At 51.5% G+C, this 23784-nt stretch overlaps 1 protein-coding gene across 6 annotated transcripts in view; it reads left to right on the forward strand.

Annotated features, from left to right (window-relative positions):
- Nucleotides 1-23784, forward strand: part of PHACTR3 (phosphatase and actin regulator 3) — a 225140-nt gene that overhangs the window by 144850 nt on the left and 56506 nt on the right. For all 6 annotated transcript variants that reach the window (XM_047747010.1, XM_047747009.1, XM_047747012.1 and 3 more), the window contains exons 5-7: nucleotides 7420-7632; nucleotides 12590-12764; nucleotides 13574-13821. In XM_047747010.1, the coding sequence (XP_047602966.1) occupies nucleotides 7420-7632; nucleotides 12590-12764; nucleotides 13574-13821 (636 nt within the window). The remainder of the gene's footprint in view (nucleotides 1-7419; nucleotides 7633-12589; nucleotides 12765-13573; nucleotides 13822-23784) is intronic.

Raw genomic sequence — 23784 nt, forward strand, 5'->3', positions numbered from 1 at the left:
GTGTGTAGAGATGGGGTTCTTGAGAGCAGAGTTGGTCTGTGGAGAGCACAGGTTCGTATTAAGGACTTTCTTCCAGGTAGGATGTGCTGTCGGTCAGGGCTCATAATGGCGAACGTGTCTGGGTCCCCTCCCCACCTGACCCCGAGCGATGGGAGGAGGTAAGCAAACCTGCAGACCCCCTGAGCGAAGTCCATGACCGTGGGCGTGCCCGCGGGGCTCCTCCCTGAGCCTGGGAGCTGGGGATGAAAAGGCGTTGGCCGGGCAGAGGGGGCAGGAAAGAGCATCCCCGAGCAGGGGAGGAACCTTGCAGAGACCAAACAGGGTCCTCAAGCTGCTTCTGCACGCGGCCACGGAAGTGTCTGTCCCCTTTGTGTCAGGTTCCTGATGAAACTGCTTCCCTTCTCCATGTAGCCCAGGAGCAGCCACAGAAGACTTGGAACGAAGGCACATGGCTCTGCCCACAAGCCTTCCCTGCAGAAGCAGCCCCCAGGCTGGGTTTCGGGGGCTGCGGTTGGCCGGGGAGCAGGGCAGACCATGGCACTTCCACAGAACGCAATGTCGGTGCATGTGGTCAGAGCCAGGGTAGGATGGAAAGAGAGGGGCTGAAGGCGGTTGGAACCCAGGGGTCGGAGAGGGAGGTGGAGGCCCAGTGGATTTGCCCTGTGGGAGGGCACGGGGCTGCAGGGCAGGCCAGCACCTGGGGAGCGAGCTAGACCACTGTCTCTGGTCAGTGTGGGGCCTCCTCCAGCCACTGGACTCCTCATTCCTGCCCTCCGTGGGGTCCTGAGTCCCTGGGGCAGGAGAGAGAGTTTATGTAGTTGGTACCGGGAGAAGCACTAGAAAACTCAGCAGTGATGTTTGCTCTTGTTAGCATGAGGCGAATGGGTTTCTCGTGGAGGGTAGTGAAAGGCTTGTGTCCCAATAGAGAAGTTAAAATGAAAAGCGTGAGTTCATGTAGCAGAAAATGCAGCAAACCAAAGTACAGAACATGGAGAAAAGTCTGAATGTCTGAAGGAGGCGGGTTGTACGCAGGGCTCTGTTCTAAGCACTACGGACGCACCAGCTCGTGTAACCCGGGGATGGAGTTAGGGAACTCAGAGCAACGTGCTTGATTTCCGGCCAACCCAGCCTCGAGACGTGGCTGAACGCTTGGCTTGGCTGTGTGACAGCGGATAAGTCACTCCACCTCTCTGAGCCTGTGTTCTCAACTGTAAATGAGGACAAGACCAGACCACCTCTGAGGGTTGCTAAAATGAGGGAATCCCCAGGAATCCCGACTCTGTCCTGACACACCCCAAGGACTCTGTAAATGCTTGCCGCTGGTAATGGTTCTCGTTGTCCTTAGAGTAAAAGCCTGTCTCGGGGACGAATGCACGTGGCACACAGGACCCAGCTGCCTCCACAGTTCTGGGGATGTGGGTCCACCTGCGTTTTGCTACTGAGCCGGGGAGGGAGGTCACCGCCGGGGTCTCGGGCAGCCCTGGGGCTTGGAGCTCTGCACCAGGAGCGCTGTCCGCCCCTGGGGCCCCAGGTCGCTGTGGAGAAGCCTGGCCTTGAGCAAAGCCCTTCGGGGAGGGAGTACATTATAATCTAACAGACTTTAAACTCACTGCTTGAAAAATTGCAAGTCAGCATTTAAAAACGAGGGGATTTCACCCAAACCTTCAAGCGCAGCTGCTTCTTTCTGACCATCAGCGTCTCCCTCCCGGCGCGGGGCTGGTGTTCCCGTGCAGCTGTGGCCATGGGCCGCACCCCTGCATGGCCCACCTGTCCGCCCTCACCCGGCCCATCCCGGGAAGGGCAAGAGCCTGGTCTGCGGAGCCACCCCTGAGCTGCCATGGGACACCCTTACGTGGTAAATGCAGCAGCCCCTGCCTCCATCCGTGGCCTCAGTTCCCCACCGTGAGCCGCTGTCTGGAAGCAGGTGCATTTCCTCCTGACACGCCGTCAGACAGTCAACGGTGACCTAGTGTTCAGTCCCAGGCCCGTGGCCTTCCCCTCACCACATCTCATGTCGGCGCATAGCCTCACCCATCACAAGAAGGGTGAGCACAGCCCAGTGAGATCTTCTGAGAGAGCGACCACGTTCACAGAACCTTTTTTACAGGATGAGGTTATCACGGTTCTGTTCTGCGAGTTATTGTGACTCTCTCCCTGGGGTGTGACTTGCACGTATCTGACAGGCATCTGGAGGAGAAGACTCGGGACCTGTCAGGTTCGGCGTTCTCCGTGGTTCTAGGCATCCAGGGGGTCCTGGAACGTGTCTCCCGCAGATAAGGGGGGGCTTATCGCAGATAAGGCACGATGGGGTCCCAGGTCTGCAAGGCCTGAGGCAGAGCTCGGGTGGGCGGGCGGCTGTGATCTGACTCTCTTCGCCTGTCAGTCTTGTCCCTACACCAAGTCTTGTCCCCTTCATGTCAGCACCCGACAGAGCCACCTACTTGTGGCCCGTCCCTCTGTGCTGTCAGTGATGCCTCACAGAGAAACCTGGATTGAGCAGCGACTGTAGCAGGGCAGAGCTCGAACCCAGGGCAGGGCTTGGGCTCTCTTCTTGGATCCAGGAAGTGCATGGAAATGTCCAGTGGCCCAGAATGGGATGGCCTTGTGTCCCCAGGAACCCCCTGGGGACTTCTGTGCTGTTCACTGGGTCCCGGAGGGTTAGCTTTTTTTTTTTTTTTTTTTAAACAGTGGACTTCTGCAGACTTTGCAGGGGAGAGAGAAGGACCACACATGTGTCAAGAAGCTCCCAGCTTCGGAGACAGCACTCCTTGACCGGGTGGGAACTCCCCAGCCGGGTCTGTGGTTTTCATGGGCCCCCAGCTGCTGTGTGGGTTCGGAGGAGAGTGGTGGGGGTTCCCTCCAAACGTCACAAATATTCTGACCATGGTTTTCTTTGACCCTCAGTTTGAGTTTGGTGGTTTGGGTTGACTTTGGACCCTTGTATTTGGGGTAATTTTGCTTTTCTTGGTTTTATGCGGTGTGTTACAGCAGCAACATAGCATTTCGTAAAAAAACCGAGAAAGATCTGTTGTTTTAGCTTTGAACGGGACGGGTGACTGTTCCGTGTTTCTGTTGCTGGACAGGGGCTGAGCTCTGGTGTGCCTGTGAGTGCACCAATTAAAAAAGGAAAGTGGCATTCAGAAAGGATGTACTTTGTTCATTATATTTTCTTAACAACCTGGCTTTTTTTTTTTTTTTTTTTTTTTTTTTTTAAGCTGAGAAAGCAGAGGCCCAGAGAGATTGTTGTTCATCCAAGACCACAGAGCCCGGAAGTGGCCAGCTGGAGCTTGATCCCCAGACATGCTTTCAGCCATGACATTCTGCAGCCCAAACTAGTGGCAAGCAGGGGATACACCTTCACCCCGCTTCTGGAATGTTCAGGAGTGCGGGTTTTTTCTGAAGTAGAGGTGGGGGTGGTGACGTGGAGGCTCTAGGTCGGACCTGGCTGCCACCTGTGTCTGACGGCACGCTCGAGTGTGCCACCACCGTTAACGCAGAGTCCAAGCGGAGACCTCCTCTCCCTGACCGGTGGCCACACGTCCCCACTGCTCAGAATCTGGGCTCAGCCCCTCATGGCCAGCTGTCTGGCTGAGACCGAGGACATGCCAGGTGTCATTAGGGTGCAGTGGAACTGGACACAGCCGCTGTCCCCCAGCCCACCAGGACCTTCCTGTCTCACTGGTCGCTCCTGGCCTTGGAATGTCTCTAGCAGGTGACAGATGGGCTCAAAGGATGCCCACCACCTGGACAGCACTCCCAGGCTGACGGGCAGGGTGGACTTAGTGTCCGTGCAATTCTCTTGTCTCTTGCCTGCCTAAGCCTCTGTCCCTGGACATCAACAAAAAGTTTATCAGACGCTGCCTAAGAAAGTACGTGCGGGGCACATGGAAGTAACGGAATATTTCGTAAAATGTGCTGGTAAGTCGCGGGTGCGCAAACTTGGCTCAGCTTCCCTCCCTTCCGTCCATCCTGTACTCCGGGGTTTGCAGGATGACTGGGAAGCGCGGGTTGAGGGCGCAGCGGGTGAGCAGCGACCTCTGCTGGCGGGAGCGTGCACGAACAGCCCCGGGGCAGGATCCCAAATGTGGGGAAGGTGGGAAAGCTGACATTGTCTTCATTTTTTTCCCTGACTTAGCAACTAAGACATTAACGGATTCTGATTTAACGTTTAAATTCTCATTTAATGTTCCGATTTCCACAAGATTGCAAACTATAATGGTGGCTGCACACTCACATGATCTGTAGAGGAAGGTGTAGGCTGAAGAAGATGTTGGGGCATCTCTTTCCCAGCCTGGGGAGCCCCAGACAGATCAGGGACATAGGGGACCATGTGTGATCAGCTTGGATGAGTTCTGTGGGAAGATGTTGGAGGGGGTTTTGGTGAGACCTGCTGGTGTATTGGGTCCCAGGGCTCTCAGCAGAAGAGGGGGACCTGCATGTCACTTTGGGCTGGTGGGGAGGGAGGACTTCCATAGAGCTGTTAGAAGCTTACCCTGCAGTCTCTCTCTGGTTGAGGGGGTAGGGGCTGTGACCATTGACTCCCCCTCAGAAGTCTGCAGCTGCCCTGTGTAGCACAGAACTCAGCGGCTGCGTGACTACTTAAATTAATTAAAACTAAGTGAAATTAAAAAAAAAATCAGCTTCCCAGTCACACTGGCCACTTGTCAGTTGCTCATTGTCCATATCATGGTTGGTGGCCTACTGAAAGGGACAGGGAGGAAACCTGTCCAGCATCTCAGAAGGTTCTATTGGTGACACATACCCACTCTGGGCACAGGCAGGGGAGTTTTGCTGTTTAAATTGGTCAGCCTTCTGGACTCTGCTGCACCAACAGAGACACTTGGGCCTGCAAAACCCTTTATGGAAAAAGTTTACCAACCCCTGGTTTCAATAATGGATTTGGGGCAGGGTGCATAGCAGGAAGAAAAAGAGCCCTGGAGACCATTGCTGCGGTCCAGGCAGAGGCTGTGGTAGCTTGCACAGGGAGGAAAAGTGGACATGGCTGGGAGTTATTTTGGAAGTAGACCAGCCAGGATTTATCTGTGAATTACATACAAGGGCCAAGGCATTGGGTGTCCAGTGTGGCTGCTCAGCTGGTGTGTAGGAAGCCTGGTGAAGGATCTGTCTGCTTTGCTGTGTCTGTGGCTCTTGGAAGGCTGCCTGGACCCCATAATTGTTTCAGGATTGAAAATGTTAATTGCAAATGTTTCAGGACATTTGCAAGATGGGTGGATGGATGATGGATGGATGAGTGTGAGAGAGGGGAAGCCTCGGGAAGACTTTCCCCTGGGAAATCAAGAGATGGGTTTGGGAATGTTTCATTTTGTCTTTCTGACCTCCAGATGGAGATGTCACGGTGGTTGATAATGTACGAGTCTGGAGCTCAGAGGGAAGGTCAAGGGTTGACAGAAAGATGGGATTGATTCTGAAGCCAGAGGACAGGATGGGAGAGTTAGAGCTGTGGACTGAGGGCTGGGTCCTGGGCAGCCTATGTGGTGCCGGTGAGAGGCTGAGCAGGCTTGGTCAGTGTGATGGGAGGAACCTGGGGACAGGTGTCTGGAAGCTAAAGAGGAACACGTTAAACTGAGGACAGCTGAGACATACCAAGTGGACCTGCCCTGGCTGACAGGTGTGGGGACCCTGACCTAGGCTGCTCAGTCTTCCTGTTAACCTTTTCCTCCACAGCACAGCCAAGGGAACCCGTGGGGCCAGGTCATACACTGCTCACCTTGTCCAGACCCCCAGGGCCCAGAAATTGGCCTACCCGTGTTGTGCCATGAGAGTGTCCCAGCCATGGAGTCAGCCATGGAGAGTTAAGAGACAGAAATGGTAATGACATGGGACCCGTGGAATGTGCAGTGTCCACTGGTGAAGTTTGGAAGTTTTTGGAGGGCAGGGCTCAGGCCAGCGCTGTGTGTTCAGCACCGCGGACAGCGCCTGCCCTTCAGGACCCATCCCTGATGGATGAACCACTGTGACTTTAGGACCTGGTCTACCAAGCTGTTTCTTTTCTTTTTTTTTTTTTAAGATTTTATTTATTTATTTGTCAGAGAGAGAGAGAGAGCGAGCACAGGCAGACAGAGTGGCAGGCAGAGGCAGAGGGAGAAGCAGGCTCCCCACAGAACAAGGAGCCCGATGTGGGACTCAATCCCAGAACGCTGGGATCATGACCTGAGCCGAAGGCAGCGGCTTAACCAACTGAGCCACCCAGGCGTCCCTACCAAGCTGTTTCTAATGAGTGTTTGTGTCCTCCTCCTCAGCTGGTCTTAAAAAAAAATAAGGTGAGATGTATAGCAGGCACCGTACTGGGCATCTCGGGTGTGTTCTGAGAAGGCAGGGAGTGCTGGGATCTCGGGTGGGCACGGGGATCCTGTATCAGGGAGGAGGGAGGCAATATGGGGTTTCAGGGACCATTGTGTTTGAGTCAGGCAGCCAAGAAGTGTGCCCCACCCCCAACCGAAGGCCTCAGTTTCCCCTGGGAGGAGGGAGGTGAGGAGCTGCGGGGAGGAGTCTGAGGCAGAGCTGAGCCCGACAGTGGCTGTCAGAGGTGGTGGACACTGGGGCTCCTCTACCATCTTTCTCCTGCAGCACTCACGGGGCGGGACCTGAGGGGCAGAGGCCTCATGAGGGAGCTAAATGGAAAGGAAGTGAGGCAGAGGACTTGGGGGTGCCCGTGGGATGGGTGGTGTAGTGATGATCGGTAGAACTTGACCTGGATGAAGGGAAAAGTGAACGTGGACTGGGAGAAGGCCGAGGGGTAGACAGGCTTGGGGATGGTGCTGAGGGAGTGGCCACAGGGCTCTGAGCAGGCTGACTCTTCCTCACCGCTGGAGCGCCCTGCCTCCCTTGCCACCTGCTGGGACCTCCATGCCAGGGGCTGGGGCTGTGGAAAACCAGACCCGTAAAGTCAGTAGCTGCTGAGATGCTCATCTCATCGTTACTTCCTGTTTAACCCTTACAGCGACCCCATGAGGGACTCCTGGTGTTTGTCATCAGATGTCGCGTGTGGATAAATGGAGGCACTGGGGGTTTTTTAGTGATTTACCGGGATCACAGAGCAGCAGCTGATGGGAGCCTGGGCATGTCTCCTTCCGAAGCCTGTGTAGTCACCATCCCCGGTCAGGGGGAGCAGGAACTTTGGTGCCACCTGCCAAGTGGGGAAAGGACGAATTACCTGCGCTCTTGAAGTTCCTCCCTCCCCTTCCCCTTCTCCCCTTCTGTCCCTCCCCCCTTCCCCCTTTCCAATTCCAACAGTTCATTGACTTCTGAACTCACAACAAGTCAGGTCTGAAGGTGTCCCCTCTGTCCACTGTTCCTGTTCCAATCCCACCCAGCCCAAGCCTCCTTACTGTCCTCACTCACATCCACCCTGGCCGGAGGAAGAGTAGCTTATCAATGCTCTGTTTTGCTTTGAACCAGACAAGGTGCCGTCCACATCCAGAGGTGAAGAAGCAGACGCCACCGGCAGCCTCCCGCCAACCACGGACGAGCCCTCTCAAGCCGTAGCTGGGTCTGACTCCCTGGACAGTCCTCCCAGAGCCCTGGACAGATCCGTGGGCCAACTCCCCAGCCCCCCACTGTTGCCCACCCCACCGCCCAAGGCAGGCTCCCAAACCACGAAAAACGTCACAGGTGGGTCTGCAGGTACACGTCCTTCCATTCATCAGCGCACGCCCTCGGCCTGGGGGGGCTCCCACGGCGGGCAGGCTCTCACACTTTGCTTTTGGGGTCTGGGCTCTGGGCAGGTCCAGGGAGCAGAACGGGAGGCAGGAGAGCAGTTCTTAGCAAGGAGCTCTGGCTGTCAGAACTAGACCTCTTGGGCTCCCTCGAGCGAATGGGGCAGTCTGTCAGCAGAGGTCCAAGGTGTCTTCCAGAACCTCATGCAGAAGGTGCAGCCAGCCCCCAGAATGAGGACTTTGTCTGTTTGTCTGTCCGGGTGTTCAGGCGTCCTCTGCTCTGTTGCTCTCCTTCTCTCTCTCCCTCTCTCCTTCCTTCCCCACTCCATGCCCTCCTCTTCCTCCATCTTTCTCTCTCACGGTTTCGTCTCCCCAGTGAGCTCCATCCTGCAGGGCAGAATGAGAGATAAACACTGGCCTGTAGGGCGGAGATCCGAGAGGGGAGCGTGGCCAGGCGGAGACCCCAAAAGGCATCCACTTCCGTAGCGTTGGCCACACTGGCTGAATCCCAGAAGTGGAAACATTCGCCTTTGGAGTTTGGGCATTTCTTGTCCCATCACGGATAGAAACAGGAGACATGCCTGGTCTCGGGGGGAAAGCGGGTCCTTCCGTAAGAGGTGACTCTCCTGAAGAGTAGATGATTCCCTGCTGCCTCGGGGGGGTCACGGGCCAGGAGAGCACATGGATGGCAGACCTGAGTGGCTCTGACCTCTACCCTCCTTGCCGCTCCGTCCCTCTTGCTGGGCCACAAGGAGGCCCAGGTACACACCGCCTGTTCCTAATGCACGTGCCAGCCTCTCGGGGGAGGGGATGTGTGCTCAATTCATAGTTAAAGAGACAGAGGCTCAGGGGGCTCCAGCAACATGTCCCGGGTCCCTTGGCTAATGGAGACTTGATCCCACTTCTGGGCCTGAGGCTTGCGACACCCTCACCGCTGCTATAGAATTGTTCTCCTTGCTTCCCCCCATCAGTGCCAACCCCAGCCCCGCAGCAACATGCAACTTGCCTTCTGGTACCCGCCACATCCCTTCACCTTGCCCCATGGGTTGAACAGTGTCCCCTCAAAATTCACTTCTATCTGGAACCTCGGAAAGTGGCTTTCTTTGGCAAAGGGTCTTTGCAGACATAATTACATCAGGAAAAAGAAGAAATCATCCTGCCTTCATGTGGGCCCTAAATCCAGTGAGAACGTCCTTACAAGTGACAGAAAAGGACACAGAAGATGAGGGGGAGACAGAGATCGGAGTGACCTGTTTGCAAGCCAAGGCGTGCTGAGGCTTGCCAGCGGCCACCAAGAGCTGGAGGGAGGCTGGCACGTTTCTCACTCAGCCCTCAGAAGCCTCCAGTCCTCCTGACCCCTTGGTCTTGGACTTCTGGCCCCGACAACCACAAGAGAATGAAGTCTTGTTGTTCTGAGCTACCCCGTTGGTGGGACTTGGTGACCACAGCCTAGGACCCCACCGGCCCCCACCAGACCCCAGACAGCAGCCTGAGACCCCCACTGGGCATACAGCAGGTGCTCAGTGAGTGCACGCGGCTGCAGTCCGTGGAGCAGATGCGTGTCCCGAGCCCCGCCCACCTGCTTCTGCATCTCTGGGAAGGAGTCCAGGCCTGCAGGGTGCTGGCGATAGGGCCCCCAGATGAAAGCATTGATCAGGATCTCACGGTCCTGTGTCTTGCTCCTGTCCTGTGATCAATTTCTTCTCCACCCGTGGAGACCTGAAACCGGGAAATCCATCCGACCGGGCACCGTCCAGCACGTTTTCTTCTGGCTCACCTGCAGTTCGCTCTGGTCCCGGGGTAGCTCAGCAGCCCGAGATGGCCTGCATCCGCCGTGCTCGGGCGGATCCGGCCGCGGGCCGCAAGCTCCCCTATGGTGACTGCTTGCTCTCACAGCTGAAATTCTGGGTCCGACGCCTCAGGTTCAGCGCCCTGACTTCCGCCCTTTGCTTCCAAGGAGCTCCAGAAATCGGGGGGATTGATGTGGGGGTGGACTAGGAGCAGCGAGAGCACAGGCGGGCGGCTTTGGTCTGGATCTTTTTAACAGCCGAGAATGCATTTTGGTGACTTGTCTTCTTTTCTCCCTTCTCCCTCTTTTCCTCTTCTTTTGGGGGAAGCTTCAGCGTGTGAGCACTAGGTGGCAGCAGAGGAAGGCAAAGGCCCCTAACCTGGGCTTAGCTGGGACCCAGGGGGACAGCAGGTACAAGCCCAGTCCCTAGGAGACGCTTTCTTGTCTGCGACGGTGCCCCCAGCCTCCACCAGAGGTCGGGAATCGTCCCCCCCGCCTCCAGGCCCACTCACAGACTTGCTTTGCTGGGTCTGTTTGGGGCTCAAGTTGTTTTAATGGGTTGCCAACATTTTAAACGTTCACATACGTTTAAGTGTTAAATATTAACATGGGAAACCACGTCACCTTTACCCGTCATCCGCGTGTTGGGCTCTTCTTGACCAGTCTTCCTGTCCGCAGCCCCGAGTCCCAGCAGCCCCGAAAAGGTGGGCAGGTGCTCTCACTGGCTGAAAACCTCGCCCCTGTTTGTAGGAACTGTGTGAGGTCCATTGACTCACCTGTGTCTCACCTGCCTGGACCTGGGCCCGTGTGAGCGAACCCCCCTCAGGGCAGAGCTGCCCCTGCCCAGCTGGGGGACAGCTACCCCTCCACACGGGGGTCCCATGGCCTCTGCCAGCTACACTCAGAGGCGTTCCAGTCCCAGCCCCTGCCACACCCTGGAGGCACAACTCGGAGTTGGCTTCGGAGCCTGGTTCCACACCTGAGACACGGGAAGGGTGAGAGGCGCCCCGGCAAGGCTGGAGGAGGCGGGCCGGGAAAGTGGTCAGCGGAGCAGCACAGGGGAAGCACTCACTCCGTGCACCCGTGATTGATGGGGTGTGGAGACCCCCTCAGAGTCCCGGCTGAGTGAGCCCAGGCAATGCATGTCCCCTCCATCTCCCTGGGCTGGGGACGCCTTCCTAGCAAGTGTGGGGCAGGGATTCCAGGCAATGGCAGGGCATCACCTACTTGGGGTGTGGTCGCCAGGACGAGCAGGGACGGAGGCTGGCGGGGCATGAGCTAGCGGAGTGTGGACAACTGGCATGGTCTGGGGGCCACACTTGGGATAGAGCCCCCACCTGCTCTGTCGGACGCTGGCTGGCATTGTCTCATCCCTTGGGTGTCCGTCAGCTAAGAGGGTCCTGCTGAGAAGCCTCGCCTGAGCCCTGTCACCAGCCCACCTGCTCCCACAGCCCTGGCCTGAGCCCATCTCTCCCTAAAACCCTTGTGTTGGCTTTCCTTCCGCCTTTCCTTCCTGGCTCCGCCCGACTGGCCTTGAGGCCCATTGAGAACAAGGCCTGGGCTGTTTGGTGCTTGTGAAGAAAGAGAAATGACATGTTTCAGTGAGACTTAAAGTTTTCCTTCTAGGCATGTGTGTGTTTGTGTGTGTGTGCATGCGTGTGCGTTTATTGTCACCGTCCACCTTCTAGGATTGTGTAAGAAAAGCTTTGTCTTTTATGGAGTGGCTTAGATCTGTGTGTGTCTCTCTCTCTTCCTGCTGAGGCTGAGAAGGGAGCTGGTTTGTTTGTACCCAGTCAAACAAATTGGTGGAGCCTGGAGGCTGCGTCTTCAGAGACCAGTCTGGGAGTGAGTCTGTGTACGAACACGTAACACATGCCAGCGCCCCCCCCCCCCCCCAGCTGCCGGGCTCCTGCTGCCCTGTCAGGGAGCTCTTGGCCCATTTTACAGACAAGAAGGCTGAGGCTTTGAGAGTTCAGGGGGCTTGCCTGGGAGCCTGGGGGGTAGGGGGTCTTTCAGCTGGTAAGTAGCCGATGGAGACTGGAGGCCAGATCTATGTAATGAGCAAACCCATGCTTTTAGCTGCCCCGAGCCCAATGCCGTGCAGGGCTTGGAGTGAGCATTCCAAAAGTATCTGTTAGGGAGGGAAGCCTCACGTTCTTAGGATGGACTTGAGCAGCTCTTTTCTGAGTCTTCAGACTTGTTTCATGTAAATGAATGTCCGTTGCACATGTATCGAGTGCCAGGCCTGGGGTTACAGTAGTAGGAAAGGCAGATGCTCGCCCTGCCCAGAGGCGCAGTCAGGAGAAGGACAGACCCGATGAAGTAATTCATGCCAAGTGGGAGGAGAGGGTGTCAGGGCTGCCTTGATTCCCACGGGCAGGCATGGTGGGCTCTGCACAAGGCTGGGCATTCACAGAAGGTCTTCCCAAGGAAGTGAGATTGGTGCAGACAGGGGAAGGGAAAGGCGTTCCAGGAAAAGGGAACAGAGTATGCAAAGGCTCAGAGTAGAGTGTGTGGTTTCCTCAAGGACTGGAAAGATCCTTCTGTCCTAGAGTGAAAAGAGCTTGATGGGGATAGTGGAGGAGATGAAGCCAGAGCACCGAGCAGGGCAGCCTACGGGGCCCTGGAACTAGGCCAGGAGCCCAGATGCTATGCCGAGGAAAATGGGAGAGGCTCGCCTTCCTAATGCTCCCACTGGGTGAGGTACAGGGGGAGGGTTGGGAGGAGATGTGGGGAAGCAGGGACAGTGGTGGGTCCAGGCTGAGTGACCCCTGCCGAGCTGGGGGAATTGTGCTGATTCCCATGATAGGAAGTGTAGCTTTGGGAAGCCAGATCTGTAGTGGAACTTCAGGAAGGAGGCTGGTCTGTGTCTGAGACCTTGCCGGGAGCTGATGGAGCTCAGCTCCCGGGGTTGGAGGCCGGAGGGCCCATGGATGGAGCTGGACAGAGGTGAACCCTGGCTCTGGCTCTGGGGGCAGGGGACCTGGCACAACATCTGGAACAGGGTGTGAGGGTCCCCCGGCCAGGGGCTGTGTCCTCTGCTCCTGGGCTCCTATCTTCCTGCAGAGTCCTTCCTCCCTGCTCCCAGAGACTTACCTTCCCACTGGTCCCTCTCACACTCCAGGCCAGACTGCGCTCTTCCAAGGCCCTGGTGGGAAGATCGCTGACCCTCCCCTTCGAGGACAGCTTTCCACACCCACGGGGTCTCCACATCTCACCACTGTCCACCGGCCGCTGCCCCCCAGCCGTGTCATTGAGGAGCTGCACAGGGCACTGGCCACCAAGCATCGCCAGGACAGGTGAGGCCCTCTGCCCTGCTGGTACGGAGACCTGGGTGCCTGGATCCCCGTCAGCCTTGTATTGCAAACCTGTGTAGTCACACACACACACACACACACACACACACACACACACACCTGCCGCTGGACTGGGCTCTGTACACTGCTGTCACAGTCTTGAAATTGTTAATTTTTGGACAAGAACCCCACCTTTTCATTTTGTACGGGGCTCTGGTCTTGGTTGCCACATTCTGGGGGAGGACATTCTGGGTGGAAGCCTGGCCACAAAGCCCCTGGGTTTCTCCCCCCCTGGGGTCCAGGTAGGGCAGGAGCACCTGTGGAAGAGAAGCAGCTGTCACACTGCCCCAGGACCCTGAAGACTTGGAGGTTTCATTAGGCAGGAGGATAATTAAGCCTGCTCTTGAAGCTTCTACTTTAACCTTTGTTCTCACGTGTTGGTACACAGAGAAGGAGAAGTGATTGATGGAGGGCAAAGCGGACAGGTAACGGGACGCCCGTAGGGCTGGGCAGAAACGCCGCTGGAGCGCAGCGCCCTTGCCCGATCTCAGGGCATCCCAGAGCCCCAACTGTGCGGTGCGGAGTGCGGCTGCCCTCACACATCCCTCCCCACTCCGCTCGGGACCGCGCGTTGTCCACAGCCTGAGCCCGTGAGCCCCTGGGGCTGCTCGACCCGTGCCTTCGGGACAGAAGCTGGGCGCCGCGCGCATTTGGGGACCACCTTTGCAGTCTCCTCACGAGCCCCCGGGTCAGCTGGGCTGGGTCCTGTGCGGAGGCGGACAGCGTCCAACCCAAACCGTCTTCTGATTCAGTTTCCAAGGAAGGGACAGTAAGGCGTCCCCGAAGAAGCGGGCGGACGTCCGCCTGTCGAGAACGTCCAGCGTGGAGCGGGCCAAGGAGAGGGAGGAGGCCTGGAGCTTCGATGGGGTCTCGGAGAGCAAGCGGGCCGCCGCCAGAGGGTCGGAGGAGAACAAGGAGAACTTGATCGTGAACTCGGAACTCAAGGACGACTTGCTGGTGTATCAGGACGAAGAGGCGCTGAACGACTCCATCATCTCCGGTGCGAAGCGTCAGGAGCCAGCGGGGCGGGGCGGGGTCTCGGGCCGGAGGGAGGGGGGTGGGGGGGGAATTCAGGCTCCAGGGGGGAGGGGCGGTCAAGGGCCTGCCCCCTGGGTGATGGGATGGGGACATTTCTGAGCAGACAGGCCCTGGCAGGGACTAGGGGATGCTGAGGGGACCCGTTTTACTTTGGTAGCTGCATCGTCATTTTTAAGTGTCTTTGAAAACACCTAGAAGAGGCTCAGTAGTAAGTACGAGAGCGGGCTGCTCAGGGAGACCCAGCGCACAGACGTACAGGTGCTGCTCCGAGGTCCAGTGTTTGGGAAATAGAGCAAAAATTGGGCCAGGAGAGCGAGCTGCGGCGGAAGGAGGAGGGAGAGAGGGCCAGAGTCCAGCAGCCGTCCCGGATGTCTTGCCCTCCGCCAGCGCCTGCTGGTGTGGGAACGTGAGTTCCCGAGGCGAACGGAGGCTCAGCTCCAGCTCTGTCCCCCCAGTGTGCTCCAGAGGTCAGAGGGCGTGCTCCGTCCTGCCTTGAGGACACGGGCTCAGGGAGATAGAGCATCGCAGCCCCCCTCCCCACAGTGGTGAAGGGAGAGGAGGTGCAGGCCAGCCCAAGGGAGCACGGGGAGGTCCCGGCTGCACCGTCCTGGGTGCAGGCTGTGCTGAGCGCCCACTCCTTGCCCGAGGCTCGGTCTTACGCTGACTGTCACCACCGTGGGCAGAGCTCTGGGTGGAGGCACCAGGGACCCAGCCCAGCAATTTGCTTTTTCCTTGGGTGTCTGGTGGCAGATGGGGAAGGGGCTGATGTTGACCTTGGTCCTGGCTGGTCCTGGAGGGATGCGGGCATTGGGCACCATGACCTGGTTACGTGAGGTGTTAGAGGGCGGCCCTGGCTGTCAGCCGTCCTGTCCCCTTGCACACTTCTGAGCCTTTCCCACCCTGGCCAGCGAGGCATTTCCGGGAGGGGGTGCCAGAGCGTGTGAGGAGCTCCAGGGTTCTGGGCGCTGGGAAGAGGCTGACTTTGATCGCTGAGCCAGAAACTTGGAGCCAGCCCCTGGCCAAGGGCCTCCAGATGCATCACAGGAGCCTGAGCCTGTGGACTTCCCCCAGCTCCCCCAGCCCCAGAACTCTCTTCCTTGAACACCTGTCAGCCTCTGAGGGAGGGGGTCCTGCGGGAGATCTCTGAGAACAGCTGGTGAAAGTGGGGAAGCCAGTCTGGTGCAGGTGTCCCCCAGGCTCAGCACCAGGGATGCTGGAGACGGGTCCTGTGCCTCGGAGGGTGTTCAGCAGGACGTCCTGGCCTCCACCTCCTGGGCTACGCTCCCTCCAGCTCCAGGGCTGGATTCTGTCTGACTCTCAGCTGCTGGCGGCTCTAGGCTCTCCTGGGCTCGGCAGTGGCTCTCCCCAGTCTCCGCGGTCACATCCCTTTCTCCTCTTCTCCCTGGATCCTCTCCCTTTCTCCCATCCAAGTACGAACCAGGCCCGATCCTGCTTGGCTGCCAAGATTGGACGAGACAGAGCATGTTCAAGGTGGTACGTCCATAGATACGCCTTCTCCTTTTATGATGGGGCCACTAGTCACTCGATGTAGGGCCCACCTGCATAATCATGGGTGAATCCCCTCATTTGGACATCCTTAATTACATCTAGAAAAACAAATCGCCTCTTTTCTCAAATAAGGTCGCATTCACAGAGACAGGGTACACGTGTCTTTTGGGGTCACCATCCCACCTTCTCTCCCAGTCACTCCCGATGGCAGGACATGCTCCTGGCTGAGCCACCGTGGTCTGATGGGCGCAGCGAGGGTAGAGCTCCTTCTGGAAACCCTGTTGCTAATGTGCGCAGGCTCACCCCAAGCTGCTCAGGAACATGCTGCACCTAACTGTTTCTGCAAACCCCGAGACAAGTGTCTGCTCGTCTGGGCCCTCCTCCATGCGCACCAGTGTTCTGGACAGTTCCCCGTGCAACCTGGTGTGGGCTGGGCTTGCCTTACACTCTGTCAGGAATGTCTGGAGAGTCTAGTCTTCTGCAAATCGAGCCTCCGGGGGCTCCTGCCGGGTGCCTGATGTGGGGCTCCCAAAGTGGAAATCCAGTGTGGAAAGTGGGTTCCTTGCTTCTATACATTCCCCTGTGTGTCTGATTCTTTCCAAGAACTTCTCAGATAAAGAACTTGAAGGAAAAAAATTCTATTTTGGTTCTAGAAAAGTCTAGCAGTGTTACTTTTGGAAGGACAGTTGCTCACGGCAGGCAGGGCCCCTGAAAGTAGTCTGCTTTGCCTGGTGGGACGGCGGTGACAGGAGCTAGCTATTAGCTGCTCTTGGGTTCAAGAAGTGTCACGGGCATTGTCCTGTCCCACGTGAACATTCCAGGATGTGTCACCCAGGGTTCTCTAATGAGGTGGCATCCTACACATCAGCGAGAGAATTCCATGTCTTAGAGCTGGTGGTGGCCTCACCCCAGACAGGTTACCTCGTCAATCAGCCGGGAAACTGTCCCACTTGACTGTTCATAGTGAAACAATGCGCCTGTCATACTCGGAGTCTGACAGTTGGATTTCCACGCAGAGCAAATGAAGTGTCTCAGTCAACACAGAGAGATGTGTGACAGGCCGGCCTGTGGTGGGCGCAGGAACCTTCATGGGGTGTGCTGTCAGTGCTGGGCAAAGACAGGACACCGAGAATGTTCTCAGGTTCATCAAAGGCGAATTTTTAAGATTTAATTTTTAAAAAGTGGTTGTAGGTTCACAGGAAAATCAGGAGAAAGTTACAGAGACTTCCATGGGCCTCCCCAGCCCTGTGCCCTGCGTGGCCCCCCTGTTACAAGTGTCACTCACCACAGTGGTGCATTTGTTATAAATGATAAACCTACGGACCCCTTGTCCCCCCAAGGGGTTCTCTCTTGATGTTGTGCCTTCTATGGGTTTAGACAAATGTACAAGGACTTGAACGATGTCATTCAGAGAATTTTCAGTGCTCCAGAACTCCCCCATGGTCCCCCTGTTCATCCCTCCCACCCCCGCAACCACTCATCTTTTTTATTGTCTGCAGTTTTATGAAGAATGTCACATAGTTGGAATCGTATAGTGAGTGTCCTTTCCAGACGGGCTTCTTTCACTTAGTAATATGCAGTCACGTTTCCTCCGTATCTTCATGGCTGGAGACTTCATTTCCTTTTAGTGCTGAATAATACTCCGTTGTCCCACTGTCTGGACGGATGGCTGTTTATGCATCCCCTACTGAAGGACATCTTGGTTCCTTCCAGGTTTTGGTGATTATGAGTAAAGCTGCTATAAAAACTCCTGTGAAGTTTCTCTTGTGGACATGATTTTCACCTTCTTTGGGTAAATATGAAGGATTGAGATTGCGAGATTGGTGTGGTAGGACTATGCTTAGTTTGTAAGAAACCATCAAACTGTCTTCCCAAGTGTCTGCGCCATTTTGATTCCCAGCAGCATGAGTGAGCTCCCGCTGCCCCACGTCCTCGCCAGCATCCGGTGTGGTCAATGCTCTGGATTCTGGCCCTTCTCAGAGGTGTGTGGTGCGAAGTCATTGTTTTAATTTGCGTCCCCTCGACCTGTGATGTGGAGCAACTCTCCCCGCACGCTCACTTGCTGCCTGTCCATCTTCACTGGCGAGGTGTCAAGGTTTTGGACCCGTTTTTTAATTAGCTTATCTGTTTTCTTAGGGCTGAGTGTTAAGAGTTGTTTATATTTTGGATGGCCTTCCTTTATCAGATGTAACTTGTACAAATATTTCCTCCGGGTCTGTGTCTTGTCTTACTCTCTTGATGCTGTCTGTCACAGAGCAGAAGTTTCTAATGGAGTCAAGATTATTGATTATTTTTATCATGGTCTGTGCTTTGGGCAGTGTATCTGAAAAGGATTCACCATACTCAAGCTCACTTAGGTTTTTCTTATGTTATCCTCTAAGAGTTTTATCATTTCGAATTTTACATTTAGGTATGTGACCTATTTTGTGATGGTTATATAGCCTGTATCAATTCTTTATTTAAATTAATTGGTTTTTAAATAAATTATGTGTTTATTTGATAGAGGCAGCGAGAGAGGAACACAAACAGGGGGAGTGGGAGAGGGAGAAAGAGGCTTCCCGTGGAGCAGGGAGCCTGATATGGGGCTCGATCCCAGGACACTGAGATAATGACCTGAGCTGAACGCAGATGTTTAACGACTGAGCCACACAGGTACCTCAAGATTCTTCTTTTTTTTTTTTTTTTTTGAATTAAAAAAGATGTCCAGACCTAGCTAATTTGCTAATTAAAATTTATTTAATTTAGAATTTTAATGTTTCACTTTAATATAAACATTTAAAATTTAACAACTTAGCATTTTTAAACTTTTTTTAAGTAGGCTCTACACCCAGTGTAGAGCCTAGTGCTGGACTTGAACTCATGGTCCTGAGATCAGGGCCTGAGCTGAGATCAAGAGTCAGATGCCTAACTGACTGAGCCACCCAGTCAGGGGTCACCCTAAAACTTATTTAACAATTTAAATAATTGTTCTTAATATATTACTGAAGATTTTTGCATCTGTGTTCATGAGAGATATTGGTCTAGAGTGGTTTCTTTTTTCTGTATTGTCTTTGTCTGGTTTTGGTATTAGGGTAATGCTGGTCTCAGAATGAGTTAGCCTCCTATCCTCAGCTTCTGTCCTTTCTAAGAGATTGCAGAGAATTGGTATAATTTTCTTAAAATTTCAGTAGAATTCACCAGTGAGATCATCTTAGCCTAGTGCTTTTCGGTTTGGAAGGTTATTAATTACTGATTCAATATCTTAGATATAGGCCTGTTCAGAAAATCTGTTTATTCTTGTGATTTTGGACAGATTGTGTCTTTCAAGGAATTGGTTCATTTCTTCTAGGTTATGAATTTTGTGGGAATGGAGCTGTTCGTAGTATTTCTTTATTCTTTTAATTAATGTCCATGGGATCTGTAGTGATGTCCTTTCTTTCATTTCTGATATTAGTAATTTGTGGTCTCTATCTTTTTTCCTTAATTATCCTGGCTACAGATTAATAATTTTATTGATCTTTTCAAAGAGCCATCTTTTGGTTTCATTGATTTTTTTTTTTTCTCCTTTGATTTGCTGTTTCAGATATCACCGATTCCTGCTCTGATTCTTATTTCTTTCCTTCTTCTTGCTTTGGATTTAATTTGTTCTTCTTTTCCTAGTTTCCTAAGGTGGAAATTTAGATTACTGATTTTAGATCTTTTTTCTCTTCTAATCCATGCATTCAGTGCTATAAATTTTCCTCCAAGCTCTGCTTTTACTGCATCTCACAAATTTTGATAAATTGCATTTTCATTTTCATTTAATTCAAAATATTTTAAAATCTCTGTTGAGATTTCTTCTTTGACTCATGTGGTGTTTAGACATGTGTTGTTTACCCTCCATGTGTATTGGGATTTTCCAGGTGCCATGCTGTTACTGATTGCTGGTTTAATTGCATTGTGATCTGGGAGCAGACAGTGTTTAGTTTCTAGTCTTTTAAATTTGTAAGGGTGTGTGTTATGGCCCGGAATATGGTATATCTTGGTGAATGTTCCATGTGACCTTGAGAACAATGTGTGTTCTGCTCTTGCTGGGTGAACTAGTCTGTGGGTGTCATTTACACCCAGTTGGTTGGCATGGGTGTGGGGTTCAACCAAGTCCTTGCTGATTTTCCATTCCTGGGTCTGCCCGCTTCTGAGAGAGGGGTGTTGGAGTCTTAATTACAATAATGTGCTCATCTACTCCTCTTTGCAGTTCTGTTTTTGTCACACAGTTTGACATGCTGCTGTTAGATGCAAACTTGTTAGGAACTGTTACGCATTCTTCATCCTATGGAATGCCTGACAACCTTCCTTGCTTTAAAATCTGTTCTTCTAAAATTAATGTAGGTACTCCTGTTTTATTTAGATTTGTGTTTTCAGGGTATATTTGTCTCCATCCATCCACTCTGAATCTCTATGTGTCTTTATATCGAAGTAGTTTCTTTTTTTTTTTTAAAGATTTTATTTATTTATTTGACAGAGAGAGATCACAAGTAGACAGAGAGGCAGGCAGATAGAGAGAGAGAGGGAAGCAGGCTCCCTGCTGAGCAGAGAGCCCAATGCGGGACTCGATCCCAGGACCCTGAGATCATGACCTGAGCCGAAGGCATCGGCTTAACCCACTGAGCCACCCAGGCGCCCCTGAAGTAGTTTCTTTAGACAACATAAGAGTTGAGTCTTATTTTTTGATCCACTCTGACAACCTCTGCCTTTTAATTGGCATATTTAGGCCATTGACATTAAAAGGGATTGGTAATATAGTTGGATGAATATCTACTGTATTTATTATTGTTTTCTATTTATTGCCCTTGTTCTTTGTTCTATTCTCCATTTGAGCTTTTATTTTCTTAATTTTAATTCCAATATAGTTAATATACAGTATTATATCAGTTTCAGGTGGACAGTATAATGATTCAACACTCCCATACGTCACCAGGTGCTCATCACAGGTGCCCTCCTTAATCCCCATCACCTGTTTCACCCACATCCCCATCCACCCCCCACTGGTAGCCATCCACTCAATCTTTATAGTTAAGAGTCTATTTCTGTGTCTCCTTTTCTTCCTTTGTTCATTTATTTTGTTTCTTAAATTCCACACATGAGTGAAGTCATACAGTATTTGTCTTTCTCTGTTTGACTCATTGCACTTAGCATTATACCCCCTAGTTCCATCCATTTTGTTGCAGAGGGTTAAGATTTCATTCTTTTTGATGACTGAGTAACATTCATTGCATATGTGTAACTTCTTTATTCATCTGCTGATGGACACTTGGACTGCTTCCGTGATTTGGTTATTATAAATAATGTTGCATTAAACATAAGGATGCATGTATCCTCTCAATAATAGTATTTTTTGTGTTCTTTGGGTAAATAGTAGTGCAATTACTGGATCTTATGGTAGATCTATTTTTTCGTTTTTGGAGAACATTTCATAGTGTCTTCCACAGTGGCCACACCAGTTTGCATTCTCAAGCAGTGCGTGAGAGTTCCTTTTTCTCCACATCCTCACCAGCAATTGTTTTTTTATTTGTTATTTTAACCATTCTGACAGGTGTGAAGTGTTAGCTCCACATGGTTTTGACTTGCATTCCCTGATGACGAGTGGTGTTGAGCATCTTTTCATGTTATCTATTGGCCATTTCTTAGTCGTTTTTGGAAAAATGTCTGTTCATGTCATCTACCTATTTTTTAATTGGATTGATTTTTTGGTGTTGGATTGTGTAAGTCTATATTTTAGACACTAATCTTTTATGAGATATGTCATTGGCAAACACCTTCTCCCATTCAGCAGGTTATCTTTCGCTTTGTTGTGTTTTCCTTTGCTGTGCAGAAGCTTTTGATTTTGATGTAGTCCCAATAGTTTATTTTGCCACTGTTTCACTTGCCTTAGGAGACCTATCTAGAAAAATGTGGGTATGGCCAATGTCAGAGAAATTACTACCTGTGTTCTCTTCTAGGATTTTTATGCTTTCAGGTCTTACAGTTAGGTCCCTAATCCATTTCCAGTGTGTTGTGGTGTGAGAAAGTGGTCCAGTTTCATTCTTTTGCATGGAGCTCTCCAGTTTTCTCATTATCTTGTGTTGAAGACACTCTTTTTCCCATTGCACATTCTTGCCTCCTTTGTTAAGATTGACCATATAATTGCATGTTTATTTCTGGGTTTTCTTTTCTATTCCATTGATTAATGTGTCTCTTTCTGTGCCAGTACCATACTGTTTTGGATACTACCTCTTTGTAATAGATCTTGAAATCTGAAATTGTTAATGCCTTCAGCTTCCTGGTTTTTTTTTTTGTTTTTTTTTTTTTTTTTTTCAAGATTGCTTTGTCTCCTCAGGGTCTTCTGTGGTTCCATACAAACTTTAGGAAGGTTCTAGATTTGTGAAAAATGCTGTGGGTATTTTGATAGGGATTGCATTAAGTCTATAGGCTGCTTTGGGTAGTGCGGACATTTTAACATTGTTTCTTCTTCCAATCCATGAGCAAGGAATGTCTTTTCATTGGTTTGTGTCGTCTTAATTTTTTTTTTCTTATTATGTTCAATTACCAACATATAGTAGTACATCATTAGTTTTTGATGTACTATTCAACTACTCATTAGTTGCATATAACACCCAGTGCTCATCACAACATGTGCCCTCCTTAGTACCCATCACCCACTACCCCATCCCATACCCCTTCTGTAATCCTCTGTTTCCTGGAGTCCAGAGTCTCTCATGGTTTGTCTCCCTCTCTGATTCTTCCTATTCAGTTTTTTTTCCCTTCCCCTGTGGTCCTCCGCTCTATTCCTTATGTTCCACATATGAGTGAAACCATATGATAATTGTCTTTCTCTGCTTGACTATTTCACTCAGCGTAATCTCCTCCAGTTCCATCCATGTTGATGCAAATGGTAGGTATTCATCCTTTCTGATGACTGAGTAGTATTCTATTGTACTTATGGACCACATCTTCTTTATCCATTCATCTGTTGAAGGGTGTCTGGGCTCCTTCCACAGTTTGGCTATTGTAGACCTTGCTGCTATGAACATTTGGGTTCATGTGCCCCTTCTTTTCACTACATCTGTATCTTTGGATTGAATACCCAGTAGTGCAATTACTGGGTCTTAGGGTAGTTCTATTTTTAACATCTTGAAGAACCTCCATACTGTTTTCCAGAGTGGCTGCACCAGCTTACACTCCCATCAACAATATAGGAGGGTTCCCCTTTCTCCACATCCTGGCCAACATTTGTTGTTTCCTGTCTTGTTAATTTTGGCCATTCTGACTGGTGTAAGGTGGTATCTCATTGTGGTTTTGATTTGTATTACCCTGATGGCTAGTGATCTTGAACATTTTTTCATGTGTCTGTTGGCCATTTGTATGTTTTCTTTGGAGAAGTGTCCATATTTTCTGCCCCTTTTTTGACCGGACTATTTGTTGTTTGGGTGTTGAGCTTGAGAAGTTCCTAGTAGAACTTGGATAACAGCCCTTTATCTACAATGTCATTTGTGAATATCTTCCCCCTTCTGTTGGTTGCCTCTTAGTTTTGTTGACTGTTTCCTTTGCTGTGCAGAAATTTTTTATCTTGATGAAGTCCCAGAAGTTCATTTTTGCTTTTGATTCCCTTGCCTTTGGAGACATGTCTAGTAAGAAGTTGCTGTGGCCAGTTTATAGTCTTTGGAGTATAGGTTTTCTACCTCCTTGGTTAATTTTATTCCTAGGTTTTTTATTATCTTTGATGAAATTGTAAATGGTGTTGTTTTCTTAATTTCTCTTTCCACTACATCATTATTAGGGTATCGAATTGCAGCAGATTTCTGTGCATTGGTTTTTGTATTCTGTGACCTTAATGAATTCATATATTACTTTTAGTAGTTTTTTTTTTTAATGGCATCTCTATGGTTTCTCCTATATAGTATAATGTCATCTGCAAATAGGGAAAGTTTTACTTCTTTCTTATCAATTTGGATGCCTTTTATTTCTTTGTTGTCTGATTGCTGTGGCTAGGACTTCCAGTACTATGTTGAAGAAAGTGGCGAGAGTGGATATCCCTATTTTCTTCCTGACCTTAGGGGAAAAACTCTCATTTTCTCCCCATTGAGTATGATGTTCACTGTGGGTTTTCATATAAAGTCTTTGTTTCATATAAGGTCTATGTTGAGGTATGTTCCCTCTAAACTTTGTTGAGTTTGTTGTTTTGTTTTGTTTTTTAAGATTTATTTATTTATTTGACAGAGAGCTCGTGATGAGGAGGAGGAGCAGAGAGAGAGGGTCAAGCAGAGTCTGTGCTGAGTGTGGAGCCCATTGTGGGGCTCCATCTCATGACCTTGAGATTATGACCTGAGCCAAAATCAAGACGCTTAACCAACTAATCCACACAGGTGTCCCTACTGAGGGTTGTTTTTTGTTTTTTGTTTTTTTCTTTAAACCATGAACG

Source organism: Lutra lutra, chromosome 9, assembly GCF_902655055.1.
Source record: "Lutra lutra chromosome 9, mLutLut1.2, whole genome shotgun sequence".
Taxonomy (NCBI): Eukaryota; Metazoa; Chordata; class Mammalia; order Carnivora; family Mustelidae; genus Lutra; species Lutra lutra.